Below are 26,187 nucleotides of genomic sequence, written 5' to 3'. Positions count from 1 at the left end.
ACTTTATTATGAAACAATCAATGCACAACAGCACTTGTGTATATTTTTGTCATCAGTTTCTTCACCTAATTTAAGCATTTATTAGACAGCCGGGACTCTTGTCCTATTGATTTTAATCCCCAGCTTTCATCTGTTAAGGAAATAATATATACAGATTTTTTTTTAATCCATATTTATTAAATTTAGATTAGACTAGAAAAATTTAATTACAAGTTTTTAACATGTGTTTAACAGAAATTTGAGGGTGCTGACAGGTAGGAAAAAACTCTTAACTGAAAAGTCAAGGTATCTACTTATGCATATATCAATAGCAGACTGAACTGCTATACATCCTGCTTTAACTGCACAAGCAGTATTTGTTAGTGTTTTGGTTGCAATTTCATGCTCAGAGGGAAAAAAACAGCAGTTGGCTAGAGATACATCGTAAATTCATATCAAGCAGCCTTCCCTATAGTTTTTGGCTCTTCTGAACACATATTCCTCTGAATTTTCACCAAACCCAGGGAGACTCTTCTTTTTGACAATAAAGTGACTGACAACCAATGTCAGTAAGGAAACAGAGATGAACAGAGACTCAGAAGATGAAATCAGTATGTTTCTGAACTTAACTATAACTGGGTCATGAAATAGTTTATGAAGTGCCTACCATTCTAAATATTAATAAGAAGTTATACCATAAATTTTTTTTTAATTTTTCAAATACTAAAGTTACTATCAGCAAAGTATGAAGTGCTGCTACTTCAAGAATTCCTCTATCCAAACTTAGCAGTAAAACTATAACACCAAATTAAGAAACAATTTCTCAGAAATTCAGTAATAAAATTTGGAATTTATTTTTTAACCTTCAGATACTATGATTGCAATGACAGAAACCCATGCTTGACTTGTCATATAGTAATTCACACCTACATGCTACAATGCCATTTGGTCCTTAGTCTCAGGCCTCACAATTCATCTCACAGATTTGCTGGAAAATAATTCACACTATGCTGTATCCCATTGTTTAGTTTACTCAAAACACATTCTCTGATGCTTCTAACTTTACATACTGTTTTCATAAACTTATGAGTGCCATTTAATTAGGAAAACAGGCGATCTAAGCATCTTTTAACATGTGCCTCTTATCTAGCTATCGTTATTTTAATCAACAAAAACACAAAACTTCAAGATTATAATCTCTGACAAAGTAGAAACAGCAGACAAACTTAACCACCCTGCCATCCTGGTGTACACTGCAGTTGTTTACACAGGGACTTTGTCCAACTCTCCTGTCTTGCCGAAATAAGGAACAATATGCTATGTGTTTTAAGTAGTACAGTTTCATTTAGTTGCATTTTATATAAACGCTGGTAGAAAGCGATAGAAGACTAGACACACCCAGGCACCACTTCCTAGAATGTGTTCTAATTGCACTGTTTGCAGGTAGCAACTTACAGTTGCTTAAGTTCTCCTAATTTTGTGACTCTCTTTTTTATATTTGGTCTGTATGGACACACACACATATACATAAACACACACACGAGATGTCTGCAGACTCAAGATGTTATGAAGATGAGTTCTTGAATAGTCGCACCAAAAAATAATTTTAAAAAAATTGTTTACTCATATTTTACAAATAAAGAGTACTCCATATAATGGTCAGAAGAAATAATTCCCAAGGAGACTGCTGATCACATTCAAGAAAAATCATAAACTGAAACTGAATCTCAAGTTCAACTGTATAAAATACTAGTAGAATATGTTAAGGAAAAATTAAAATCTCTTCACAGATAACTTGATTAAAGAACGGGGACTAAACTTGTTACGTGAACTAGCAGCGCTAGTTCTAAACATGGACTTTTTGGTCAGCTTACTTAGAGCATCCTGTACTATGATTCTTTGAACATTTCTAGATAAGACAGTGCAGTTTTTCATAAGTCTTCTTTATATACCTCATATATTGTTGCATCAGCACAATGCAATGCCCCATGACCTTGACACTGGTCTAGAACCCAATCTCCTTCATGCTTAACTTCGTTCCTAAGATGGTCAACAACAAATAGGAAATTCTTAATGAAAGAGAGGTTTGATGACTTGGTAGATCAGACTATTGGAGATAATGAGGGCTGGGAATGAGCCAGCAACAATAAGTAGCAGTGGCAGACAAATTTGTGGCAATCAAATTTAGTCCACAGTCATCTTAGGGCCTTTTCTTTGGGCTTCAAGTGACTAGTACAGTTCAGTTTTTTAACTGTGACATTTTAACCTGTCATCTGGGAGAAAGAACAATATGCTCCCTCAACAAGCTAGAAATGAAGATCTTGTTTATTCATTTTAAGCCTGATCATTTCTGGTAAGTACTCAGCAACGTTTGTATCAGAGCCATCTGTGAGTCAGTAGCAAAAATCCAGCACAACTTCCTTTGCAACCAACAATAAACCAAGATAACAGTCTTATACCACAGATTAAATTAGTGGCCTGTCATGTTTGCTGGTGTTAGTTTTAAACAAGATTAAAGATTATTATACAATTTTTGGAGACTACTGTCTTAATTCTAGAGAATCAATGGTTCACAGGACTTCTGCAAGTGAAATGACAAAATTCTGGGCAAATTTAAGCTTAATCTAGCATTTTTCATCCCCTAGGACGTCATCGGGTCATGTTTAAGCATAACATTTTGGAGAGATCGGCCATCATTTTAACTATACTGTATTTACATCACAATACTCTAAACATTTTTTTTAATTAAAAATCAGATGCCTGGGCAATTATCTAGAGCTAATTATAAGTACTAGCATGACTTGGTTAAGAGTACAGTTGAAGCACATACCACAGCAAAGCAATCATGACTTGTGAACTGCAAGATATGAAAACACAAAAAGTATGAACAGAGGTACCAGCCAAGTCCAGACATCTATTTACCTGCTTTCCAACTGTGGCCACATGCATATGCCTAGAAGAGAGCAGCAACAGCAAATTCCCCCAATAGTTTCTAAACCCACAAATTTTTCCAGCTCAGGGACTTTCAGAGGCCCAATGTGGTTTCCGGGTATTTAGAAACTTGGTGGGTTTTTCTACAATGACCTTACCCAATTTCATTCCTTTTTATGATACATAATATCCTTTGAAAAAAGAGTTCCAAAAGTCAACTACGCAAGGTGCAAAGAACTATTTTCTTATGTTTGTTCTGAACCTGTCTCACACCTGTTTCAGTAGATACTCCCTAGTTTTCCTAAGAGAGAGGCAGCCAAGAATTGATCTCTCTTCCATTCTCTCCATGCTATTCAAGTTTTTTGATGATCTCTACACCTCTGCTAAACTGTAAGGAAGTGGCAATTCTACCATGTGACTGTCAGCACTTTCCACATATTACAGTCCATCAAACCAGAATTCAAGCCTCCAAAGTCATATCTGTTCTGGGGTAAGTTACTCTGTATATGTCATCATCCATTGATAGACTTGAAATTTAATTCTCAATTCTAAAAATATATATGGTTTGAAACAAGTTCATAATGCCAGTTCATAATGTTTAAAGTGTTTCACTTTCTTAAAGACTTTCTTAAAAACTTTCTTAAAAAAAAAAAAAACACAAATTCCTGAGTTTGGTCTATTTAAAAATATTTTTAAAACATTTGCTAGATCTCAGTGTAGCTATCACAATACCTTCAATAAAACATGAAATGCTAATTACTACAACAGAGGAAATTAGAGGTCAACAAAGCAAAAGAGACAAAACCAACACTTATCTGATATTCATTTTCCCTCTTCCATGTGTTCCCCCCCCCCTTTTAAACTTTTGTGAAGGAATCCTTGGTAAGTTTGTCCACCCTTTTCAATTAGTCATCCATAACCTAAGTAATAATAAATTGGAATCTGTGACAGACATGCACACAAAAAATGACAGAGGTAGGAAAAATTTCCTGCCTGCAGTAAAGCCTGCTGATGCCATACAAGAGGCACATGGCTACACAGGAACTCTAAACCTAAAACATAAGATTCTGTCAACTTGATAACAGCTTCTTCCCTACCCTCTAAATCACAAAGGTGATCCTTATATAGGCCAAAATCCTATCCCCATGAAAACAAATGTTTTCCCCATTGGCTCCCATAGGATCAGAATGAAATCAGTTTCTTAACTTTTTAGGTCAAGGATCTGACATTCACAGCAATCTGAAACCTCTACAACTATGCTAGTTTTTACACAGTACAGTAAGTGATCACTATCTGTGAAAAAAAAAAATTATAAACAAGAAGAGATCCATTTGCCTTCTTGTTCTGTCTAATAGCCTATAAGTATGGTTTTGAAGACTACAAATGACACCAAAAAAAAAGAGGAAGATAAAAAGATTGTTGCAAGCTCAGTTCATTTATGCTCTTAGTATCAGGCCCCTGAGCCCACTCAGTAAGCCCCAATTCCTCTAACCACCCTCATCTGGGCCTCCACCCATACCCTCTGCCCATGGGCCCAGGAGCTCCATTCAAGGTCAGGCCTGGGCTCTCTGTCCTTGCCCAAGCTATGTTGTTGGTTTACCTGTGTTCAGCCTTGTTCTCTGGATAGACTTTGGACATATATTCTAGCCTTGTTTCCAGTTCTGTCTCCAGTCTCATCTTACAATGTTCCCAACAGGATCCCCTGGGTGGTCTCCGGACCTGATCAACCCCCTTGCCACCTTCAGGACTGTTAGTGAAACTTGTTATCTACATCCCTACTCTGACCATACTGTTGAAGTGCTATGGGACTGTGCCACAGTTGGTGAGAGTACTGCTCCATTCGTGCTGTGGTCACCTTTTCCTCTGCAATATCAGTGAAATGCTTGATGAAATTATAGAACTTGGACCTATTCTGCAAGCTGTCTTCTGAAAACAGAGGAGGACATTCAACTATACTTCAAATTTCTTAACAGAATCATGAAACTACATGAATCATGAGTGAGGGAGAGGGCAACTGGATATTAATAAGATTAGTTTCCAGATCTGGAAAAAAATTAAACATTAATTTAATGCATAACAGTACATCACCTTACTGAGTCTGAGTGGTTCTGAAGGGAGAACAGAATTCACTCAAATTCCTAAAAAATTAGGACATTAGAACACAGCTTACTGGAACTACAGCATCAAAACAACACATATAATCTCCCCGAAATAATTTATCCAGTTTCTTCCCATGACAAAATACCTCAGCGTCTCACTCTCCTTGCTTCAGTTGCTGAGCTACAATGTCTTCCATTGCTAAGTATCTTATTTAGCTGTAGTGCACAGTTCATATAGAAAATCTTCAAAGTAAGCAAGTTAAAGAAAAGAATTAAGAATTCACTTAACTATTACTTAGTGGGCCTTTTTTCCTCCATACCATGTTCTTTCCCCTGTTTCCATTCCCCTTCATCTTGAGAAAGGAATCAGAATAGCCTTACAGTCCACATCCTGGAAAAAAAATAGTGTTAAAAGAAAAGATAACTGGAACTATTTAAATGGAGAAGGTTCAACATTGAGTAATAAGTAATACAAAAGTAATAAGAATGCTATTTTAACTTAGAGATGCATATTTTAAAGTTTCACTATAAACAATATTTATGTAAAAATAAACCTATTATTTTGCTTACTACTTACATTCACCTTGTGTCATAGATGGGAACTTAGACTCTCTAAATACTTAAAGGTCATTATAACCGTCACATACAGGCTACATAAAAACAGTCGGAGGCTAAAATTGAGAAAGTAGCAGAGCTATTGCGCTACACTTACTTAAGACAAGAATGCGAACACATAAAATAAAGCACATCGAGAAGATGAAAAAAGCACTTGTATTTAAATTAGCCTAAGCGCAGGAGTGCGAGCTTAGCGTCTCTTTGTCTTAAGGAGAGACAAACTTTCCCAGGCGTTGTGGGTCTCACCTTCGCCGTTCCAGGTGAGGCGAACAGGCTGAGGCGGCACCCTGCAGACCCCACCCCGAGCGAAGCTCGTTACCAAGCACGCTGAAGGGAGCGGGGTGAGGGGAGAAGACACGGTCCGAGCCCCCACAGAGCCCGCCCCACTCCCACTCTGGGACGGAGACCCCCCCACCCCGTGCTGAAGCACAGGCTCGCTCGGCGCTGCCGACATGGCCGCAGCTCTTGCCGTCCCGCTGCCGGCCCTTCGTCAGCGCCACGCAGGCGCCGCGGACGCCGGACCATGGCAACAGCACGCTCGCGCTCATTGGCTTCGCGGGAGCGAGGCAGGGCGGGGCTGCCCCCCAGACGCGGAGCGGGGCTGCGCCTGCGCAGCAGCTAGCGGGCGTGCCCCTGCGCAGGCGTGGGCTGGGCTGGGCTGGGCTGGGCTAGGCTAGGCTAGGTTAGGGCACGCCCGCGCTCTCTTCCTGGTGCCTGCTCTCCTCCCCACGGCATGGGGTTCAGCAGACGCTTCTTGTGCTGATAACACAGCGGAACGCTATAACTGGGAACAGTAACGCCAACTGTCTTTCCATCCTTTCCTGTCTTCCCCGGCCCGTCTTCACAGATGCCGAGCCACCCATTTCCCTCCTACGTCAGAACACCATAGCAACGCCCACTTCCTCCCTCAGTTACCAATGGCAGGGGAATAGCGAGTCTTTCTCCCGCCCATCCTAACCCCGGAAGCGGAAGCCGATTTCTCTCCGTGGCTGCCGCCATATTGGGTTTGTGGATAGCAAGGGGGGAGGGGGGAACGGAAGGAAGAACCCGGCTCGGGCGTCTGTGAGTAGCTTGTGCTGCCGCTTCAGTGCCGGAGGGGCCGGGCTGGGCCCGGCCCGGCCGCCAAGTGTGGGAGCGGTGGGAAACCTGAGCCTCTGGGCTGGCAGCTTGGGCGCGAGGGTGGTGAGCCAGTCCCTTGGGGCGGGGGTGTGTCGGGCGAGAGGCCCCGCCGCGAGAGCAGGGGCCTCGTCGGGCTCAGTGGCCGCTGCCGCACTTGGCGCCGGGGCGCCCCTGCGAGTCGCGCTGCTGGGCACTGGCTCTCGGCCGTGGGGATGCTGCTGGGCCCCGTCGGGCCAGGCCTCCCGAGGGCTGCTGGACGGTTTGTTTTTCCTTTCGCCGTACCGCCGTCTGTCTCAGTGCTGTTCCCGGCCCGCCTGACCTCAGTGGCCTCTGCTCCTATCTCGGGGGTTTCCCTTTCTGGCCTCTTTGTCAAAACAGTATCTTCTTTTTTGTTTGCTTGTTTGTTTTCATTGCTTTCTGCCTGAATTTCTTGTATTGCTTTTGTTGAACGATGTTTGGTCTTAGATGGTATTGAAGGGATGTGGAAGTCCGTGTTTCCTGAGAAGCACAAGGCGCTCAGGTGCCACAAGACTGCTGCTGCTATTTGGACAGGCCAGGCAGCTGTTGTACTGTATAAAATTAAACTTTTCTTTCTAGGGTAGAAGAGAAACTTTGTAAGATCAATATTTTTCAGTGGTTGTCTGTTCACCCTATTAATAACAATTTTCTTCAGTTTGTTGCTTCTGAAAGTAAGCTTATTTTATGAGAAGAGGAAACTTATGTAAGTGATAAATTATTTCTAGTTATTTGCTTCATTTGTATTTTACATTTAAGGAAATCTATGTCATGGTCAGAAAGTTGCGTAAAAATTCTGCAGGTCTTTGTACTTGCTGTTGAAAGAGATGAATGAAATGTCTTTACTGCCCCAAATCCTGTCATTTTTCAGAATTCTAAGATGTAGTAGTATTGGTAATGATATCACTATAGCATTTGTGGTAAGAAGCTTAATTGTTGAAAGTCATGTACTCAGCTACTTGATATTTTTTAGCAGAGGAAAAACTTCTTGGTATGGTCTGTTTTTAGTAGCAGTCTATATTCTGTTAGTAGCAAACTGTTCAATTGTTTTTCTACTAATCTTTATATATCTTTCTGATTATTGGCTTTATTCAAATGGATGAATTGTTAACACTAAGCTGAAAAGTAAAGTTTTATATTATGAAAGAGAGGTTATTATTCTATAGTTTTAATTGTGTTCTTAACTGTAAACCATCTTAAAAGCAAATGCCAAAGACTGCTTTTCTTGATCCTGTTCTAATTACAGATGTTCTTTAAGTAAATGTTTTAAAGAAATGAGCAATTAACTAAAATTCTTAAATTATAAATATGAAATTTAGTTTATGCTACTTAAACTGAGCCAGTGAGAGGTGTCTTGTTGGTAAAACATAAGAGTGTTAGCTGGTTGTATTTCTCAGTCCTGTATGGAAGAACTGCATGTATGGTAGACATGCATAATAACATTTAATGTTTTTTTGCTACCTGTGTCACCAAGCAAAATCTCTACTTCTTCAGAAAACCATCAACAGCCTTACATACATGATTTTTCAACTGATCTACTTAGGTTAGCATTTGCAGGATTTGTCTGTGCTCTTTAGAGAACTGCTATCTGATCAATAGTTTGAGTATCTTTTTCAAAGGCTTATTAGTTCAGGAGGTTTCAAAAAGAACCAAAAAAGCACAAAATCATATTCATCTAACAATGCTGAGTATTTTTGTTCTTCTGCAGTGAATAGGGAAAACAATAGATTACTTCTCTTTTGCCTGTAATGGAAAAGTCCGTGTCTATATTGTATGAGTTTCAAGGAATTTTTAACTTTTCTGAGGTAACTTGAATTAAGGCAGACTGAAACTCTTGAAGCCTCATAATGAATCCCATTATTTTTTTGCAGTATAATAGGACTCCTTTTTATTACTTATCATTTATTCCATAGGGTGTAGTTTGTCTTTGATCTCAAATTTTTCTTGTGGTCACTGTATTGCAGTGTGCAAGACATTTACACTTTTATGGTTTAGTAATGCTTTGCAGACCTTTATTTTTCACCTGAGGCTCTTGAGTTATTAATATAGGGCTGAAAATACTCCCATTATCCCACAGAGTTATGTAGTCCCACCCGCAGATGGGGACTCCAGGGACTGCCTTTGGCGATGTGGCAAAAATTTTGCTGTTTAAATTCCATTTGATTTTGTTTGTTTTGTATCTTGAAGTGAACTGTAAAGCTTAGTTGGGCTTAACTGAGGAAAAAAAATGAAGATCCTAAATTGGTAGCAGAAGTATGTACTTAATAATTCCCTTGGTTAATATTTTTTACTTGATTCAGAATCCTGGCCCTGTCTTTTAAATACATGATTTTGCTCATGTATAAAGCTTTTCTGTGACTGCTAAGGTCTTCATGTGCCTGAGACAGATGAACTCACTCAATAGCTCTAGCAGTAGGCAGTGTTTTGAATTAGGTGGTTATGGTGAAGTTTTTTGTTTGGAACCACTGGTGTCCTGAACTTAAACTGCTTCACTATCTTCTAGTTACTTAATATTTGGAAATCCTAAGTCGATTTTAAAAAATTATTTATTTTGGTTTTGTTCTTTGCCTTTAGAAACTGAGGTGACAGGAGGGTGGTGCTGCAGTACGTATCTCAATGCTTAGATGTTAGAAATCAGCTCCTGCCTTATCAAGGTGAAGATGTCTAACATCTTGTCTAACAAGGCTCACTCCTCGATTTCTGTATGGACTTTTTTCCCTCCCTAAAATGGATTGGATCCTCTTTCCCTGCTTTTATAAAATACTCTACTCTTTACTTTCCTGACAGTTTCTCTTGGGAATGTTTGGAATAAATATCTTCTTTTTAAGAATACTTCTGTAAAGATAATTTGATTCAAACAGGACAATCCAAAACAGTATCATATATAAGTGCTGGTTCAGATAGTGTACTTCAAAGCTTCACTGAGCTTAGATTTGGTTTTAAATGTTGTCTCTGTAACTGTTTTGTTTCCACAGCAAGAATGTCAGAAGGGGACAGTATTGGTGAGTCTGTTCATGGAAAGCCGTCCATGGTCTATAGATTTTTCACAAGGCTTGGACAGGTTGGTTTTCTGTAGGGTTTTTCTGACTCCATTAGAAACAGGTCTCAGTGCAACTTTTTTTACCTTTTTTTTTTTTTTTTTTTTTTGATGAGCTATTGAAATCCTAAAATCTGTACAAAAGATTTCTTCTAAAGTGTTTTAAAAATAGATAACAAATATTACAATACATAGCTTAGCAAAATACTTAATTTGTGTATATTTGACTTTGCTTAGTGAAAATGTATGCCTTTATTGTCAAAAATGATGAGTGACTAGATTCTCTGACAGAAAACATCTTAAGGAAAGCAAACTAGCATGAAATATTGAAAATTTAAATCCCTATAACGCCCAAGCATGAGGGGAAGGGGTTTTTTTTTGCCTTTGTAGAAATATAGGACTTGTATTTTATGATGCTCATAATTAGTTATTAAGTATATCTGTATTAAAGAAGAAAAATGTTTAATCTTACTCTGCTTTCCAAAACAGCTTCAAAATAGTTACCAGTTCTAATGCTACCTTATAATAAACATTATTCATTATATATCATGTATTTTACAGATATACACTTTATATTTCTTCCTAGATCTACCAATCCTGGTTAGATAAATCTACTCCATATACCGCAGTGCGATGGATTGTAACTTTGGGCCTGAGTTTTATCTACATGATTAGAGTTTATTTACTGCAGGTAAGAAAATTGGGTTTACTGCTACGTTTGTTTTAGATACCACTTTTTGTTTGTTTGTTTGTTTGTTAAGAGTGTTTCTGAAGTATGATATTACTTTGGAATTACATAATGTATCACAAGCATACACGCTAAAAAAGTGAACCAGATAGTCTGAAGAAAGAACACATCTAGTTGGTGCTAAAGTTGCTGCCTCAGACTGAAAAATGCATGAATGATTAATGATATTCATTTGATGGCAGCAGAAAGTGGAAAAACACTCTTAAAATTCTGATGAAATTACAAAATAAACTTCTGAAAAATCTGTTTCACTTAAGGTTTTACCTTTCATTTTAAAGCTGTATGACTTGTTCAGGAGCCAGTAGTTACCTTCTGTCATGCAAACTATAAAGAATTTCTTAATTGGCACTTTTATCACTGCAGGCCAGTGGCAAACTATTTCTCCACTAATCAGGTATCTCTATTTTGTGACAATCTACAATCCAATTAAGAGCTTGAGAATTGTTATTTCTGAAAACTGAACGATTACAAATCAAATGTGAAAAGCCAGAAGATTGTAGTAATAAAGACATTTAAGACTCTGAAGCCTGTAAAAACTATAAAAAACTTGTTGCATGTATGCTCTTTACTTCTTTTATGTATTTTTAATGTAGAAACTGGATGCCTGAAGAAAGCGTTTGTATTAAATCTGCTAATATATGAGGGAATTTTACTACTTTTATGTCTTAAGATTTGTTTCAATTAATATATTAGGTTTTACCCCAGTACACTTTGTAAAACATCTAGCTTACAAAGGCTAATAGATTTTTCAGCTTTACTTATTTGTTTCTAATAAGTTTGGTCAGTATTTGCATAGCTGTAAAAGAAAATAAATGTGTTAACAGAAAGAAAGACAAAGAGCTATTATAGTGTAGATTGATTTATATATAAAAGTGTGTGTATGTGTGTATGTATATGTGTGTATATATATGTGTGTGTAAAATATATAAAAAATAACAGAGTCCAGAAAACTTTTCATGTGAACATGACGATGTAGAAAAGCATCTGTTAAAGAAGCTAAAACCAAATTGTTTAATCTTGTTGAAAAATAAGTATCTGAAAGTGGTTTTCAGGAAGTTTTTAGTCTTGCTTCTTTTTTCCTCTCCCTCTTCAGGGTTGGTACATTGTGACATATGCCTTGGGAATCTACCATCTAAATCTCTTCATAGCTTTCTTGTCACCAAAGGTAGACCCTTCTTTAATGGAAGATTCAGGTATGAGGAACGGTTCACATGGCAATAATTTTGAACTTAGTCAAACTTCCAGCTCATTTTGTCTAATATAATACTGTGAAGATACACACTTTTAGCATGACATTATATTTTTTTAACTTGTAAAAACTCTATGCAACCTGGTTTTAGAGGTCACTATAAAATTTGTCTTCAGAATAAATTTTTTTTTGAGGATAAGGATATAGTCTGTATTATATTACTCTTTTGTGTTTTGACATAAGGTTCATGTGGCTTAAGTTCTCCTTATAAGAACTCAAGTCATCTGCACTCATTTCTTGTATCTTTCTGTTTTCTTTTGGGAAATGAACATTAAGTTATGTTAAAACAGCCACTGGAACTGGGGTCTATGTATAACAGTAAAAGCTTTTTTTCAGAAAGAGTGAAAAAAAGTCTGAGGAGTGAATACAGTGAAAATCAGTGTGAGTTTTTTTCCCCTCTCCCTCAGATGATGGTCCTTCCTTACCTACAAAGCAAAATGAAGAATTTCGGCCTTTCATTAGAAGGCTCCCAGAGTTTAAATTCTGGTGAGTAGATCCATCTGCCCATACTCTGTTTCTGAAACATTTAAATACCTACATTAAATAGGTGGTGGCTTGGGTTAAAAGAATAATTGTTAATGTTATTTTTAAGGCACTCTGCCACTAAAGGCATCCTGGTTGCTATGGCATGTACATTCTTCGAGGCCTTCAATGTTCCTGTTTTTTGGCCAATCCTTGTGATGTACTTCATTATGCTGTTTTGTATCACTATGAAGAGGCAAATCAAGGTAACTTATTTAGAATAGATGGGAGCACTTGTGATTTCAAAACTTACAGTATTTTTCCAAGCTGCCATCCAGATGAGCACTTCAGAGGTATTAATATATTGTGTGCATTTCTTTTACTGGATAACATGAACACCTAAACATGTCTGCATATTTGCAACTTAGAGCAAATATTGGTAATAGGAAATAAAAATTCTTGAAAAAAGAAGTTTGCATACTGTGTTACAAAATTTGATGCTTGCTTTCAAAGGGTTTCAATCTCAGACTTGGAGATCGGGGGGGGGGGGTTGTTTTGTTTTTACGTAGGAAGAGTCAGTTTCCCATCCACTTTCTTTCTTCAGTTAACTTTGTGGCTATTTTTAATGAAGAGGTGTTTCAGAATCTCTGATGAGTGAAAAGGGGAGTTTTGACACATTTGTGCAAGAAAGTGTTTGGAGAAAAGGGGAAGGAGAAGAACATAGGCAAGTCATGCCAACCATTTTTAACAAATTACTTTTAGTCTGGCATTTTTAAAAAGAGAACCAGTGTTTTTTGGTGGGTTTTTTTTTTTTCAAACAACAATTAGAATTTTGGATAAGTACTGTTTTCAAAATTGTAAATTAAAGATTAAAGGGTAGTAAAGGATTAATATCTCTATGCTATTCCCCTATTCCTGCTATCTCCCAATCGGTTATCTTCACTGCACTACACATGTTTTTGGGGAGGGTATACCCAAATTTGAGATTGTTAAGATTAGGCTGATAGTCCTACTTAAATGTAAAATCCTATATGTTTGGCTATTTCATCAATTTTACAATACTGAAGAATTGTCTTTCTAGAGGACTTTGTAATTTAAATTGCATATTATAAAGCATTTTTTGGTAAACATTATCTAAGTTTATTGCCTCTAAAAATTGATGTTTTTTCTTTACAGCATATGATAAAATACAGATATATACCCTTCACACATGGCAAGAGGAAATACAAAGGGAAAGAAGACGTGGGAAAGACCTTTGCTAGCTAGAAGATGCAATCAACCTGTTGACAAGTTCTGCTTATTCATAAAGGAACGGTTTTGAGCCATTGTAACAATGCCTTTTTTCTTCATATAAAGTGATTAAGAGGGTGGTGACAAAGCAGTTGAATTTTCATTTTACGAGAATCTTGCTATTTTTATCTGAACTATCAGTTTCTTGAAGAAACTGGCATTCTAACCAAATTGCATTGAGTTTAGCATCTTTTCTAAGAGTTGGAGAAACTTTTGATAGTCCCATGGATTTGGGATAAGGTATTTCTTTTAAGATCCATTGCAGCTGCCATGACATTGGGAAGATTTTTACATAGTTATCCTGCTCACTATGACCCCGAAGTGCTGTGCACATATGTGGAGGAAAAAAAGTAAGGTGGCACACATGATGCTGTTTTCTGCTTCATGGATATGTGCTATTTTCATACAAAAGTCCAGTAGACATTAATAGATGCAGAATTTAAGCCAGTTTGCTAAATGCATGGTATTACTGAGTTATAACCAAACAAATATAAATAAGAATTTTGTTAAAGTGTGGGTTTGGCAGCAGGGAAAAATATATGTGTAACTTCTAAGGTAACTCATTTGTGTAAGGTTTTAATGCCAGTTTCACCCTGACATCTCATAGCAGATGCTAGAATTGGGCTCTTCCATGATGACTCAAAACTTGTTCAAAATTTGTCACGATTTCTTTTGAGGACCTGGAATTATAAATATATATTATATTTTAATTGTTATTAGTTGGAGAATATTTTGTCTCATTTCTTTCGTACTTAAGGATTTCTTGGTTAATTTAAGTTGACTTTATGCAGCCCTTTCAGATCATACCCACATTGGCCATAGCAGACAAACTTTACAAGTTTTAACACAGCTTTTCATTTTCTATGGAAAAAAATTAGAGATAAATGACCTGCATGTAAACTTTTTTGATGTGATACAACTGCAGTTTTATTAAGTGACTTTTTAATTCCAGAATTTATTAAAAGATAGTGTCCCCCTTTCTTGTCCTTTATTAATCTTTTTATACATACAATAATCCAATGGTGGTTTATAGATCCTTTTCAGTTATGGTTACCCTTAGAATTTGTCTTTATATAACACTTTTTCTTAGCTCTTTGGGGAGCATTCACATTGTATTTGCAGAAGATAGGAAAAGATTAGCCCTTTGAAGATTCTGAATGGAGAGTAGTGGCAGCTTCAACGGACAGCTAATTGGAAAATGTACTTAAGAGCTGTTTCAATTGATGTTGTCAAATGAAGTCATTATGGAGCCCTGTGATTCAGCCTTCAGTAATCCTGGAAAAAAATGAAAGGTAGTTTTAGTTAACATTGGCCTATTTTCTTATTAGCATTAGGGAAACTAGTAATGTGTGTGAAACCTTAAAATTATGGAAATACAGTAGCTAGAAAGGGCCTTATAAAAATACCAGTCATGGATGCTTGCAGTTCATTGCCTAAAATCTGAAAGCCCTGACTTGGAGAAGCTGTCTTTAGGTTTGCTGGAGTTCCTGAATATATGGGTGAATCAGGGAGAAAATTTGAAATTGTTTGTTTTTATTGATGTTAAAATTAGCAACTGCGATGACCCCCGTTGAACCATGGGGTGTTAGGATAGCCATTGCAAATTCTTCCATTTGCTTGTTTTCTTCCGTCGGAGCTTGTGATGAATGCCTTCTCATTCTTAGGTAGGCATAGCTGTTCTACATCCGGTGGGACTAACAGTTTTCAAATACAAATTGTAGTTGAAGTTGGGACAAAGGCAGAGTGTAGTTCCCTAGTTGATTCTCAACATGCAGTGGCTGGACAGGTTGGAGGGCATTTTGTTAAACTTTGGTCTATTTTTATCACATTATGGCTTACTGCTTATGACTGATAAGTTTTTATCACTTATGAGTGATAAAAATTAAATTATTCTTACAGAATGCATGATAAACTTGGCTGGGCAACTTCACAGCAATTTCCTAGTCATTTGTTTTTATGTGCAGTTAAATGTCTGGCAGTGATTCCCTTAGCTACTCGTGTTTTGAGTCCTGATGTGGACCATTTTTCTTCCATTGTGCCTTGACAGTTTGAGGCATGCGGGGCAGTACTGAAAGTTTTTTAGTGCAAGAAAGGGAAGGTATTTTAACTCTGAAAATCACTGTTTCATAAAGTAATACTGAAATTCTGGCAAAGTTGTATATCAGCGACTGTTCTTTCCCCCCCCCCCTTGCATTTATCTGTATGATGTAAAGTTAAACAATTTTATTGGAGAATTCATGGTAACACTTTAATATTAAATGTTATCTAGCTAACCAGGATCCCCGCAGTATTTAAAAAAAAAAAAAAAAAAATTGAGAAGTGCTCTTACTGTCAGATTCCCCCACCCCCACGTCCATACTTGGTGCCAATTTAGTGCCGTTAGTGAAAGTCTTACTGAAACTGCAACTTATGATCCACAAAAAGTGGATCATCTGGATTTCCTGCCCCATCTGAATTTAAAGAATATAAATAACTGTTTTGTATGTTTTCTATTATGCAATAATGAAAAGAAGATATGCTAACATTTGAGTATCTTCGTTTTTCCTGCTGCTCTGAATACTTCTATGAGTGAATTAAATGGGAATAAACCTTGACGAGGTGATGCTGCTGAATCCCTCCTCATTTATACTTTAAAATATTGGTTTAGAATAAATAGTCCCTATTGCCATAAAGCAGGGAGGGGGCGCATGTCTAAAGCAAGCCTTTTCCCTCTTTGTGTTAGACTGTAGAAAACACAGACAAAACATAAGCTGTGTTTTATCCTTGACCTTAGTTTGCTATTAGTATATGGTACTAGAGCTTTTTTGAAACACTTGTTACATAACTATAGTCTAAATGTCTGGACTACTTGATGAAAAGTCTTGATATTTAATAGTGATGGAAAGAAAAGCTTTGAGTTCGGAAGCTGAATGTTAATAGATCAGTATATAGAATAGCCTGTATTCTGCATTTCAAGGGGCTCCTTGCATTTGTTGCTTCTGTTGATTTAAGGGAAGTCACGTAGCTTGTCAAATCAAGGAAACCTGCTTTATTGTTAACTTTGTTGTGAAAATGGAATGGTACCTGATGTACATTTATCATCAGATCTTCCACTGCAGTTAAACTAAGAATTTGTGTACAGCTGCTGTTTTTCCCCTTGAAGCCTACAGCATGAACTGTTGTAATGTTACAAGAAAAAGTGAGTCTTACAAATCCTAGAACTTTACTCATACCTTAAGTAAGCAATGAAAGGTTGGAAGATTCGCTGTTCGCACTTGTATTTAGAGAATGAGAATTTGATGTATATCTTTCATTGCCCAAAGTGAAGGAAGAGAATTACATTTGTCCTAATCACTCTTAGAAAGAGGTGTTTTTAATATGGTCAAGAACCATGTTGCAAGAAACAGAAGGGCTGGAGCCAGAAACACGTTTATTTTGTAAAACAGGAATGAGTGCCACCTTGTACAGGCAGTTATCAGTTTTATAATAAAACCTTGTTCTTGGACTAATTCAAGCTGTATGGCCACTTTCTAAAGGGAAGAGAGCTGAGGCCCTTGTCATGAAACAGAAAAGATTTTGCTTTACTGTTGATAATGACGTAGGTAGATCAGTTTCTGAGGATGAAAATTCTCTCTGCACAGTGGACATTCTGCCTGCAAAAGGAAAAGAAATTAGATATAAGTATCGAATTGCTATTTTAAAAAGTTTTAAAAAAATCTAAATACAACTGTTTAGCTACTATAGAAAATGAGCATCTATAATTATAAACAAATTTTTCAGACCAATTTGTAATGCAGACTTAACCGTGTAAAGCTTCTTAAGCTAGCTGCACTTAATTTAAAATGCAGTGTGAGGTGACATGAGTGTTTGAAATACAGCCATGGTTTTATGGTTGTCATACACAGTATACAATACCTTTGCCTTAAAGTAACATCATTGTCTTAGAGAAAAGTGACTTCTAGGATTTTCACCTCCAAGGAAGAAAGTCCATCTAGCAAAGTCAATCAAGCAGTTGTCATTTCAAGATGTTACTTGGATGTTCTATTGTCCTTGAATATGTTAAGCTAAGAAATGTTGCTGTATACTCATTTTGGAGGTAATGGGTTCTTTTCTTTTTCCACCTTCATACTAAAAATACTTCCCCTTATTTTACTTGCAGCTGAAAGAACTAGAGGACTGATAGCCTCTTTGCCATCATTACCTGAAAAATCAAGTGTTGCATTATGCATGTTTATACTTAATGTATTAAAGGCCAGTTTCACTGCAGAGATTTGGTCACATAACATACTTGGTAAACCAGAACCATGGCTTTCTTTGAGGAGTTTATCTTAAGTTTGCAATCAGTTTTTTTTTTTTTTTTTTTTTTTTTTTTTAGTTCCTTTGTCCTCTGAGTTTCTTCTGCATAGCTTTCATCAGGGCTACTATTTAACAAGCATTTCCTAAAACAGTAAGCCAAAATGAACTATACTGATTCTTAACAGTTCTTTTGTCTTTTTTTTAAACCTAGCCTGTAATATATACTATTACTTTGATTAATTTTGCTAATGTATGTGGAATCAGAAAAACTGAAGTTCAAGCTGGTATGAGGAAACACTAACTTTTGCTAGAAGTAGCATTTAAACATATTTAACTGTGAAGTACAAGCTGCTCTTTAGTTCTCAAGATAAGAGCTTTTACAATTTTCTGTCTTTGGTTGATGAAGCCTGTAGGAGAGTCAAAAGATTTATCAAGTCAGCACATGTTTCAAAAGACTAAAACTTACTAAAAAGGTAACAATTGTCAATGTTAAGAAAAGACGAAAAACTTAAGCCTCTGGACCTTAAACCAAAAAAGCCAACTCTGAACTGTGGACTTTGAACTGCTATTAGAGTGGTAAATTAGTCACCAAGTCTTTAGGGCAAAGAATCAAGCAAAGATATGATTATGATGAATAGATTTTTTTCAGATTTGAAATGTCACCTACAGGCACGTGCATCTGGGACAGCTTTAGAGTGGACAGAGATGCAAAAAAGAAATGTCCTCTAATAGATTTAGCTGTATTGTCAGCTACTGCTGAAACTGAAAACTGACAACTAAAATTGGCAGTAGGCTGCCAAGTATACTTGTGTTACATTCAAATTTCAATTACCTCCAGTTTATTGGAAATAAGCTACTTCATGCAGGGAGTCAACAGGGCAATTTCTAATGCTAACTCAGTTGAAGCTCTTATATTTCCAGTTAGAGATATTAGGGAAGTGAGAACTAATCTTCATTCTAGATTACAAGAGCAACTTTTTTTTTAATTGATGCCCAGACCCATAAGAAACCAAACAAGCTTGAACAGGGCTACAACACTAAAGAAACATCTACCTAGATTGTTCTAAACTGGTTTTGAAAATGTGTGTGAAAACAAGTTCATGATGTTTTGGCTTCCTACTGGAAACTCTTTAATAAGAGCCCAAACTAAAGTCTTCAGAGGTAGATGCAAATCCAATGCAAGTTAGCATCTGCTTGCTATTTATCAGCTTAGCTGAATTTTTCCCAGTCTGTACTTGCTTTTAGAATCAGCTAAGTCATTTGCTTTTTCATTTCAGTTTCATAAGGAAGTGCGGTACTCGGGAGTTAATATCCTTGCATGAAAGGTGTATATTAGTATTCAGCAAATCTTACTCATGTTTTCATCAATTACCTTATCCTGAACAGTGTAAGTGATAGGTAACCTGTGTAAGGGAACAACTTTTCTAATAACTGATTTCTTCTGATAACTGAGGCAGAAAAACAGCAGTTTGAAACACTCTGTAGTCTAGCAGGATAGTTTCAGTCTAAGGGGCCCTATGTAGGTATCTGCTTCAGTTACACTCATTCTCAGTTTAGTAAGATAGTTTTCTGAAGGGAGCCCACACTAGCTTTCAGTTCAGTATCAATGTGTAGTGAACTTGCACATTCAGCTGAAACTTTATGTTCGCTGTCTCCATTACATTTATCATTCAGAAACAAACCACTGGTGTGCTGAAAAATGCTAATTTTGGGGGGAAAAGAATAGTTTGGTTTGTGTTAGGCAAACTAACATTTTTTTTTTTGAAACAGGATTAAATGAACCTGACTACCCAGTAAGAAGAGTATCTATTTTCACAGCCTGGGAAAGAATGGCTGAGTAGTTCAGTAGATTGCCACCCTTTCCTTGCAGCTAGAGACAGCTTCTGACAGTATTGAGGTAAGACTGACATACACTGGCTAAATCTTTACAAACATATCTGAAATGACTGGATGTCTTCTAATTTGTACCAAGGTATTGTTAAAAAGGAAGTAGCTTGCACAAGCTGCATTCTACTTTGTCTTCGTATGGTCTATCTATCCTGGAACTTAACAGGCTATATAGGTATAACCTTGGTGGATTTAAATACAGGGCTTTGATAGTGATAGTTTGGCTACACTAATTTCAGTGTCAAGATCCATTTGGGATCTTTGGAAATATTCTGACAAGTAATATTTGCCTGATCCTGTTCTACCACAGCTATACTAGTATCAGTGTCAGAAAATTTTAAGTAGATTGCTCATGTCTAAAACAGCTGCAGTAATACATCTGAATTATAACACAGATATAGGCTCAGTGGTAAAAATTTTCATTTGTAAGTAGCCCTTCATGCCTTTTTTCTTCTGGCAAGCAGTTCACTCTGCAGAAAAAATGAATGAATAACACCTTGTCTTATTCCAGGCTGTCTATTAAAACCTTACTGGATAAAAATTCTGTTGTAACTTATTAATCCAGAGCAAAATCCAACTTTAAAATATCATGCATAACAATACTTGACCCAGTTTGGTTGTAACTTATTTATTCATTTTTATTGGAAATTGGTCTTAAATGAGAAGAAGGCTTCAGAAGATCAATTTTCTTGCCCCATTTCATACAGAATTAGAGCCTAGGTCTATAGATAAATGAATTATGTTCATGCCTGACTTGCATAGATAGTCCAATCGCATTTCCATGGTTGGGCCAGAAAAATGATCACCTTATTTACCTCATCTTTAGGTTCTGCTGAACTCTTTGGGGGGGAGGGCAAGGGAGGGATTTAGGGTGCATCAGTAAAGGAAAAGGTACTGTTTCAACACCCAGGCTGACAGGTATTTACAAGTAGAAATTTCATCATGTCTACCCCTTCAAGTCTGTATTTGTCCTTCTGTACTTACTTTGGTATTACACCACTCGGTAATGCATTCCCAGCAGAACAGGTGGCCACAAGGTGTGGCTGTTGCATGTCTCCGTTCTTCCAAACACAAAGTGCAGCGGGAGCGGCGCCCAGTAGTCTTTTCCTCAGTCACATTTCTAATTAACATAGTTATATATTACTTACTTTTACGTAGCCTGCTTGCAAGAAATATTTGGTAATACAGAATGCTAAAGTAAACCTTGTCTTCAAGTATTAACCCAGTTTGTGTAGATTTAAAAAATATAAAAGCAAAGCATGAAATCTAAGAGATACTTAAATCAATACAGAATGTGTCTCAAATGTTACATTACACCAGGCTCTAACTTAAGTCAAAATGTAACTCCAGTGCTCTCCCTGTTCATAAAAGCTATTACATTTCCCATTATTGCTTCCACCTCTTTCCTAGTAAGTAAAGATCATCATACTTCTGGTGAGCTAGATTGCGGTGTAGTTTCCATTCCTGCCTTGCTCTCTGCTTCTGTTTGAAGCTGTATATCTGAACACCAATTGTTAGAAGAAGATGAAGGAGTGAAGTTATTCCAAGAAACTTGTAACTTGATCGAATGCTCTGATCTTCTCTTTGCAATCCTCCAAAATACAGCTGCATAGTTCACAGAAATAAAGATGTTAAGCTGTTGCAGTTTATCATGAAACTGCCCCCCATATCAGTAAAATGATTTGGGAATTCTCACTTCTGTCCCCAAAATTGACACATTAAATTTCTTGGACCTATCAAACTGTTCTTCGGCTGTCTCTCTGTACATCTAATGTGTCCTGCATGCATCAGGCTACACTTAAGACAAATGATCCATGTACAAACAGTAGTTAAGTTGTCAGTCTGTCTATCAAAGCTATTGCTGTAATCAGATTGTTGTTAGGTGGCTCTGAGCAAGTAGTCAAACACCTCTTTTCCACATAGACAAGATCTTTGATTAGGGAAGTGTTGAAGAGTCTTGTGTCTATACACAGCTCTGTGCCAGTGGCTGAGGATGTTTTGAAAGATGCTTTTTGGAAAGACAATGTGAAATTAAACTTTTCACGTGGAAAAAATCCTATCTAAATGTGTACTGATTTTTGTTACAAACTGTATTTAAGTATTTTCCGTGCATTTATTAAGCCACTTCTCAGTTTTTATTTATTTGTAGAAGACAGATTGGACTAGATAATTTTAGTAAATAATTTTAGAATATTACTTATAGCCATAGCCTTTAAACTGGAGGGACTCATAACCTCCCTACATAGTATTTAAAATTTCTCTCTTCACCTAGTCTGCACTGCCTGTATTGTAATCAGCTAAGGCCAAATTCTATATTCGTCTTACAAACACAGCATACCAACAGAAGCCAAAATACAGCAATGGAGACTATTTTCAAACAAGAAATAAATCCACTTACATATGTGATTCCTGTGATCCTTTTAGACAGGTGATAAAAAGTGCCATTTATATAGAATATTGCCAGATGTAGTCGACGAAGCAAAGGAATGCATTGTTTAAGAACATACACAATTTGTAAGACTGTTTTCTTCTGCTTGTATGGCAGTTCCCCAACTTGCTTCTGTATCCAGTTTCGTAGTAAGGTCCTATCCAATAAGCTGTGTGCTGGGTTGCTCTGCTGGGTTCTAGACCCATCAGCCTCTATCTGTAACTCATGTTCCAGATGCAGTAATCCTTTTTCTAAGCAATAAGGTACTATAGTATGAAGAGAAATCAAGATGGCCCGTCGAAGAAAAGAAGGCACCCTTTTCTTGCTTGAGTCAACTTGAACAATGTTAACATACTCTTCACCCAGAGTCTGATAACCTAAATAGTGTGTGTAATGGAAAACAAGCAGGGTAAGATAACAATTGCAGTATCATTCTCTGTATGGGTAAGCAGTGGTGTCGGGCTGCTCAGGTGAGAACATGGGCCAAGTTTTGGAGTTTTCATGAGTAGTTGCATTTTTTGTGTTGAATGAGGTGAGTACTATGTTTATTATCACAATTCACTGTCTGCAATGGATTTAAGTTTTAAAGCAGGAACACTTTTTCATACTGTCATGCATCCTTTTTTTAAAAAGCAGCTTCTGCATTTAAAAGAACACATACATATAAGGAGTGATAAATTGTTGCATTTGAACAGCAGATTTATAAAGCTTCTGACAATATCATGTTATCATATTTAGTAACAGGCCTTTAGAAGCATAGAGACATAGAGCAATAACGGGCACAGAGAAGCATAAACTTACCAACTGTTACATTGTAGAAAGGCAGCAAACTCATGCCAGTTGACAGTCACAAACAAGTAGCAACCAGCCAGGACAGAAATCTCTCTTTTTTTCATACTGTTACTATTACCCTCAGCATTTCTCCTAAATAAGCTGCTATGCACATTACCTGACAAAGTGGTGAGGCTGAAGTAGGCTATATCAGAAAGCAGTTCAATTTCTTTCCTCCATTCCAGCCACCTCTTAGCACCTAAGAGGCAGAGTCATAGTTATTTAAAATAAATTTCTATTGATCTAAGCCCTCCTTGGGGAATGATTTTGCCCAAACACTCCAGCGCTGGATTGAAACAAAGGATCGGCCCCTCCCACTGCCCGATAGGAGAGAAGCTCTAACGGGCGCATAGCTGGGGGCCGATTATGCTTTTAGGGGCGGATTTCGCAGTATTTACGATGTCGCCACAGTCCCGCCCTCCCGTTCCACGTCACCTCATCGCAACAGCGAACCCGGGGCCTGCCCCCTCGGCCGGGCCGGGCGCCGAGAGAAGCCCCCACGGGAGGCGTTACCCGCGAGCCCGTGCAGCGCGGCGCCAGCCCCGCTCCGCAGCCCGCTCCGGTACAGCTCGTCCTTCTGTCCGCAGCGCACCAGCTGCGCCGGGCCGGCGGGCGCCGGCGGCATCGCGCGCGGAAGGAGACGCAGCCGTCACGCACCGGAAGCTCCTCCCTCAAACGACACCCGCATGAAGCGGGGCGGAGGAGGAAACCCCGCCCTGCCGCGAGGCGCAAGACGTTGCGTCACGGCAGTCTTCCCAAGAGGAGGGTGGGGGGGAGCGCGGGCGCGGCTGAGGAGACGCTTCTTAAAGCGGCTGGGGCCCCTCTCCCTCCACCTCATCGCTGTTATTCTTTCTGCTCCTTGCTGCAGCTCGCGCGCTGCTCTGCGACCGTTGGCGCTGTCGCGCGCCAGCCTTCCCGCCATTAGCTGAGGCGCAGTCGCGCCCGCGCTCCGGGGCCGCCGGGGGGAGCGGCACTGCGGCGAAGTTCGCGGCGTCACGTCCCGCTCCGCTCCCCTCCGGTGCTACAGGGTGGCTGCCCAGAAACCCGGTCAGCGCCTTGGCACGGCTCTGCCGCCGGCCAGCGGCAGCTCTGCGGCCCTGGCTGTCTCCCGAGCGCGGTTCTTACGCGACCGCAGAGCAGGCCAGCACGGGCTCGTCGCCTCCCCCCTGCGGGGCTGCTCTGAGGGGTGAGGGCAGGTTCTGGTGGAGGTAAACTGTGGGCTGCTGCACGTGGCGGTGCTCTCCTCTGCACGAACTGCCAGAAAAGTTTGGGAGTGGTCGTGTGCGGTATTTCAGAGCCCTCTTCTGTGCCTTAGCTGGAAGATGCGTTTTCCGGTATGCTAAAGGGATCCGTCCTTCTAGAACATAGTGTCTCTCCTAGCAGCGCTGTTTGTGTTTACTGACATAGTGTGTCAGCTAAGTGATTCCTTTCATGGATGATTCATTCATGAAAGATGGGATTTGGAAAGAAAAAGATGAGTGAACCTCAATGTTAAAAGCTTAAAATCCCAGTGTCTCTGATAAATTACTCTTTGAAATTGCATCTAATCCCTAGTTTATTTACTCTAGAGGCTTGAGTGGGTTCTAGACAGAGTGTAATAACTCATGTTGTTGTAAGGTTTATTGGCCTCTGTGGAGACAGCTAACATTATATTAGCCATTTTGAGGCTGTTGCAGGTATGGCTAGCATATTTTTTTCTGCGTGCTGTCTACAAACAATAGCTTTTTTCACAAAGGTAAAAATTAACAGTATCTTGAAAATGCTTACTACCAATATGTATCTTGAAATCTGATATATTAATCATTGTCAAAATATGCCCTAGCAGATTTTAATATGTCACTTCAGTTATAAACTCAGTTTTGCAAAATGTATAAGCAAAGGGAAAGTTAAACACTTCCACAGTGTAATCGACTTGAGGAAATGACTCAGTTTGGATTAAAATTAATGTTTTCCAGAAGAGTTTGTAGACTTCAATAGTAGCAATTGAGAGTGAAACTGAGAGTACTCTGAAAGAATTAGAGCTTGTACTTGTTTTTCTTGTCACTGCTGAAACAGAAGCAAAAGTTATTAACAACATAACATGAACACAGCTAAACTGGATATTTGTAGTCCTCTAGCTTTCAGTAGCTTTATTAGTAATACTGCTTGTGACACAAAAGTTCTGATCTGTTTTACTGCACCAAAAGCTGCAAATTATAAGTAATGGAATGATGAGTCTTACGTGTAAATAACACTCCCCTACTGCATCGCTCCTTGCTCCAGATGCATCCCAAACTTTTATTTGGTCCTGTGTGGAAGGGTATATAACATACGAGAAATTGCAGATTGAACAATCTGTGTCTATGAAATCAACAAGGTAAGAAAAACACTAGAACCTTTTATTTAGTAAAACAGTAGGGGGAGCACTTGCGTAAGATATATCCCATGATATTTCTTAATTTTCACACCTAGCCCACACTTCTGATTTAAATCTTGACATATAGTGATTTGGTACGTCCCAAATTATTAAACTTGAAGCTGGTACCCCAAATCATAGCGTTGTCCTAAAAATATGAAATAAAAAACAATCGACCAACCTTTGGATCATTTTGTGAAGAATGCCAGTTCGCTTCACAGTCTCGCATACTTGATTTTGTTTAAAGTGAGAACCGTGATTCCCATGCTAGCTCATGCGTCCAACAGCTCAGTTAAAAATACTGAACATCAGAAGACTTTGGATAAAATTACAAGACTTGATACCATTCTCACCATAAAAATATTTGTTGCTATTTCAACATCACACAAGCAGTATAACAAGTGCATCCCAGTCAGAGTTTAGCCCTTGTGCTGTCTGAGATGGATAGTATTTCCTTGTGTTGTGTATGACTTCCTCCAGCAATCAAGAAACTAATATCATTTGAGTCAGTTGCACATGAGAAAACACAAGAAGGCTAGAGGAGTTAGGAACAAATAGTGATATTTTGTTAGAGCTGCTAACTTAGCTTAGAGTGATATCTGATTAGTTGTAAACAACTGTTAGAAAAGTTGGTTAGAGTGCTGAGTACCTTTCTGTTTTGTGTTCTTTGAGAGATGTATGTTTTGTTAAGTATACAGAGTAAATATTTATTGCCATTTTATTGAAATGGGTAAATAGGGTTTTCTTGCTTCATAGGTCAAGAAATCAAAGCAAAAGCTCAAGAAATTTTTTTGCAGAGTTGTGGAATTAGTGTGACAGCTGAAATG

At 38.2% G+C, this 26,187-nt stretch overlaps 2 protein-coding genes across 13 annotated transcripts; one reads left to right on the top strand and one right to left on the bottom strand.

Moving 5' to 3' along the window:
• The first annotated feature begins 6,609 nt into the window (after nucleotides 1-6,609).
• RER1 (retention in endoplasmic reticulum sorting receptor 1) lies at nucleotides 6,610-14,260 on the top strand. Of its 10 annotated transcripts, XM_067311160.1 has the most exons (9): nucleotides 7,411-7,464; nucleotides 8,233-8,301; nucleotides 9,333-9,362; nucleotides 9,734-9,819; nucleotides 10,382-10,486; nucleotides 11,637-11,736; nucleotides 12,200-12,278; nucleotides 12,385-12,520; nucleotides 13,431-14,260. In XM_067311160.1, exons 1-9 carry the CDS (start codon nucleotides 7,446-7,448, stop codon nucleotides 13,518-13,520), a joined length of 714 nt encoding a protein of 237 aa, XP_067167261.1. In that variant the 5' UTR covers nucleotides 7,411-7,445; the 3' UTR covers nucleotides 13,521-14,260. The 10 variants fall into 10 exon arrangements, with proteins under 10 accessions (XP_067167264.1, XP_013799647.1, XP_013799648.1 ...); XM_013944193.2 differs by lacking the exons at nucleotides 7,411-7,464; nucleotides 8,233-8,301 and adding an exon at nucleotides 6,635-6,686 and having other exon boundaries at nucleotides 9,333-9,412; XM_067311162.1 differs by lacking the exons at nucleotides 7,411-7,464; nucleotides 8,233-8,301 and adding an exon at nucleotides 6,694-6,806 and having other exon boundaries at nucleotides 9,333-9,412.
• Nucleotides 14,261-14,611: 351 nt separating this feature from the next.
• PEX10 (peroxisomal biogenesis factor 10) lies at nucleotides 14,612-23,640 on the bottom strand. Of its 3 annotated transcripts, none has more exons than XM_067311156.1 (7): nucleotides 23,479-23,640; nucleotides 23,084-23,164; nucleotides 22,105-22,511; nucleotides 21,136-21,311; nucleotides 20,691-20,826; nucleotides 17,109-17,176; nucleotides 14,612-14,819 (listed from the first exon to the last, which is right to left on the bottom strand). In XM_067311156.1, exons 1-7 carry the CDS (start codon nucleotides 23,588-23,590, stop codon nucleotides 14,804-14,806), a joined length of 996 nt encoding a protein of 331 aa, XP_067167257.1. In that variant the 5' UTR covers nucleotides 23,591-23,640; the 3' UTR covers nucleotides 14,612-14,803. The 3 variants fall into 3 exon arrangements, with proteins under 3 accessions (XP_067167257.1, XP_067167259.1, XP_067167258.1); XM_067311158.1 differs by lacking the exon at nucleotides 23,479-23,640 and adding an exon at nucleotides 23,401-23,476 and having other exon boundaries at nucleotides 22,936-23,164; XM_067311157.1 differs by lacking the exon at nucleotides 23,479-23,640 and having other exon boundaries at nucleotides 22,936-23,381.
• Nucleotides 23,641-26,187: the final 2,547 nt, after the last annotated feature.

This window comes from Apteryx mantelli, chromosome 26, assembly GCF_036417845.1.
Source record: "Apteryx mantelli isolate bAptMan1 chromosome 26, bAptMan1.hap1, whole genome shotgun sequence".
In the NCBI taxonomy this organism is placed as follows: Eukaryota; Metazoa; Chordata; class Aves; order Apterygiformes; family Apterygidae; genus Apteryx; species Apteryx mantelli.
The sequence above is the reverse complement of the archived record's forward strand: the minus strand, read 5'-3'. Positions and strand labels throughout refer to the sequence as shown.

What these genes read in the sequence shown, in the direction of transcription:
- PEX10 (XM_067311156.1), bottom strand. Translation starts at nt 23,590, where the DNA reads ATGCCGCCGGCGCCCGCCGGCCCGGCGCAGCTGGTGCGCTGCGGACAG. An exon ending in CGCGCTGCACGGGCTCGCGG is followed by an intron (nt 23,165 to 23,478) that starts GTAACGCCTCCC and finishes TCTGCCTCTTAG; the next exon opens with GTGCTAAGAGGTGGCTGGAA. An exon ending in CCGAGTGGTGTAATACCAAA is followed by an intron (nt 17,177 to 20,690) that starts GTAAGTACAGAA and finishes TTCCTTTTGCAG; the next exon opens with GCAGAATGTCCACTGTGCAG.
- RER1 (XM_013944190.2), top strand. Translation starts at nt 8,205, where the DNA reads ATGTTTTTTTGCTACCTGTGTCACCAAGCAAAATCTCTACTTCTTCAG. An exon ending in TTTTCACAAGGCTTGGACAG is followed by an intron (nt 9,820 to 10,381) that starts GTTGGTTTTCTG and finishes ATTTCTTCCTAG; the next exon opens with ATCTACCAATCCTGGTTAGA. An exon ending in TTAGAGTTTATTTACTGCAG is followed by an intron (nt 10,487 to 11,636) that starts GTAAGAAAATTG and finishes CTCCCTCTTCAG; the next exon opens with GGTTGGTACATTGTGACATA.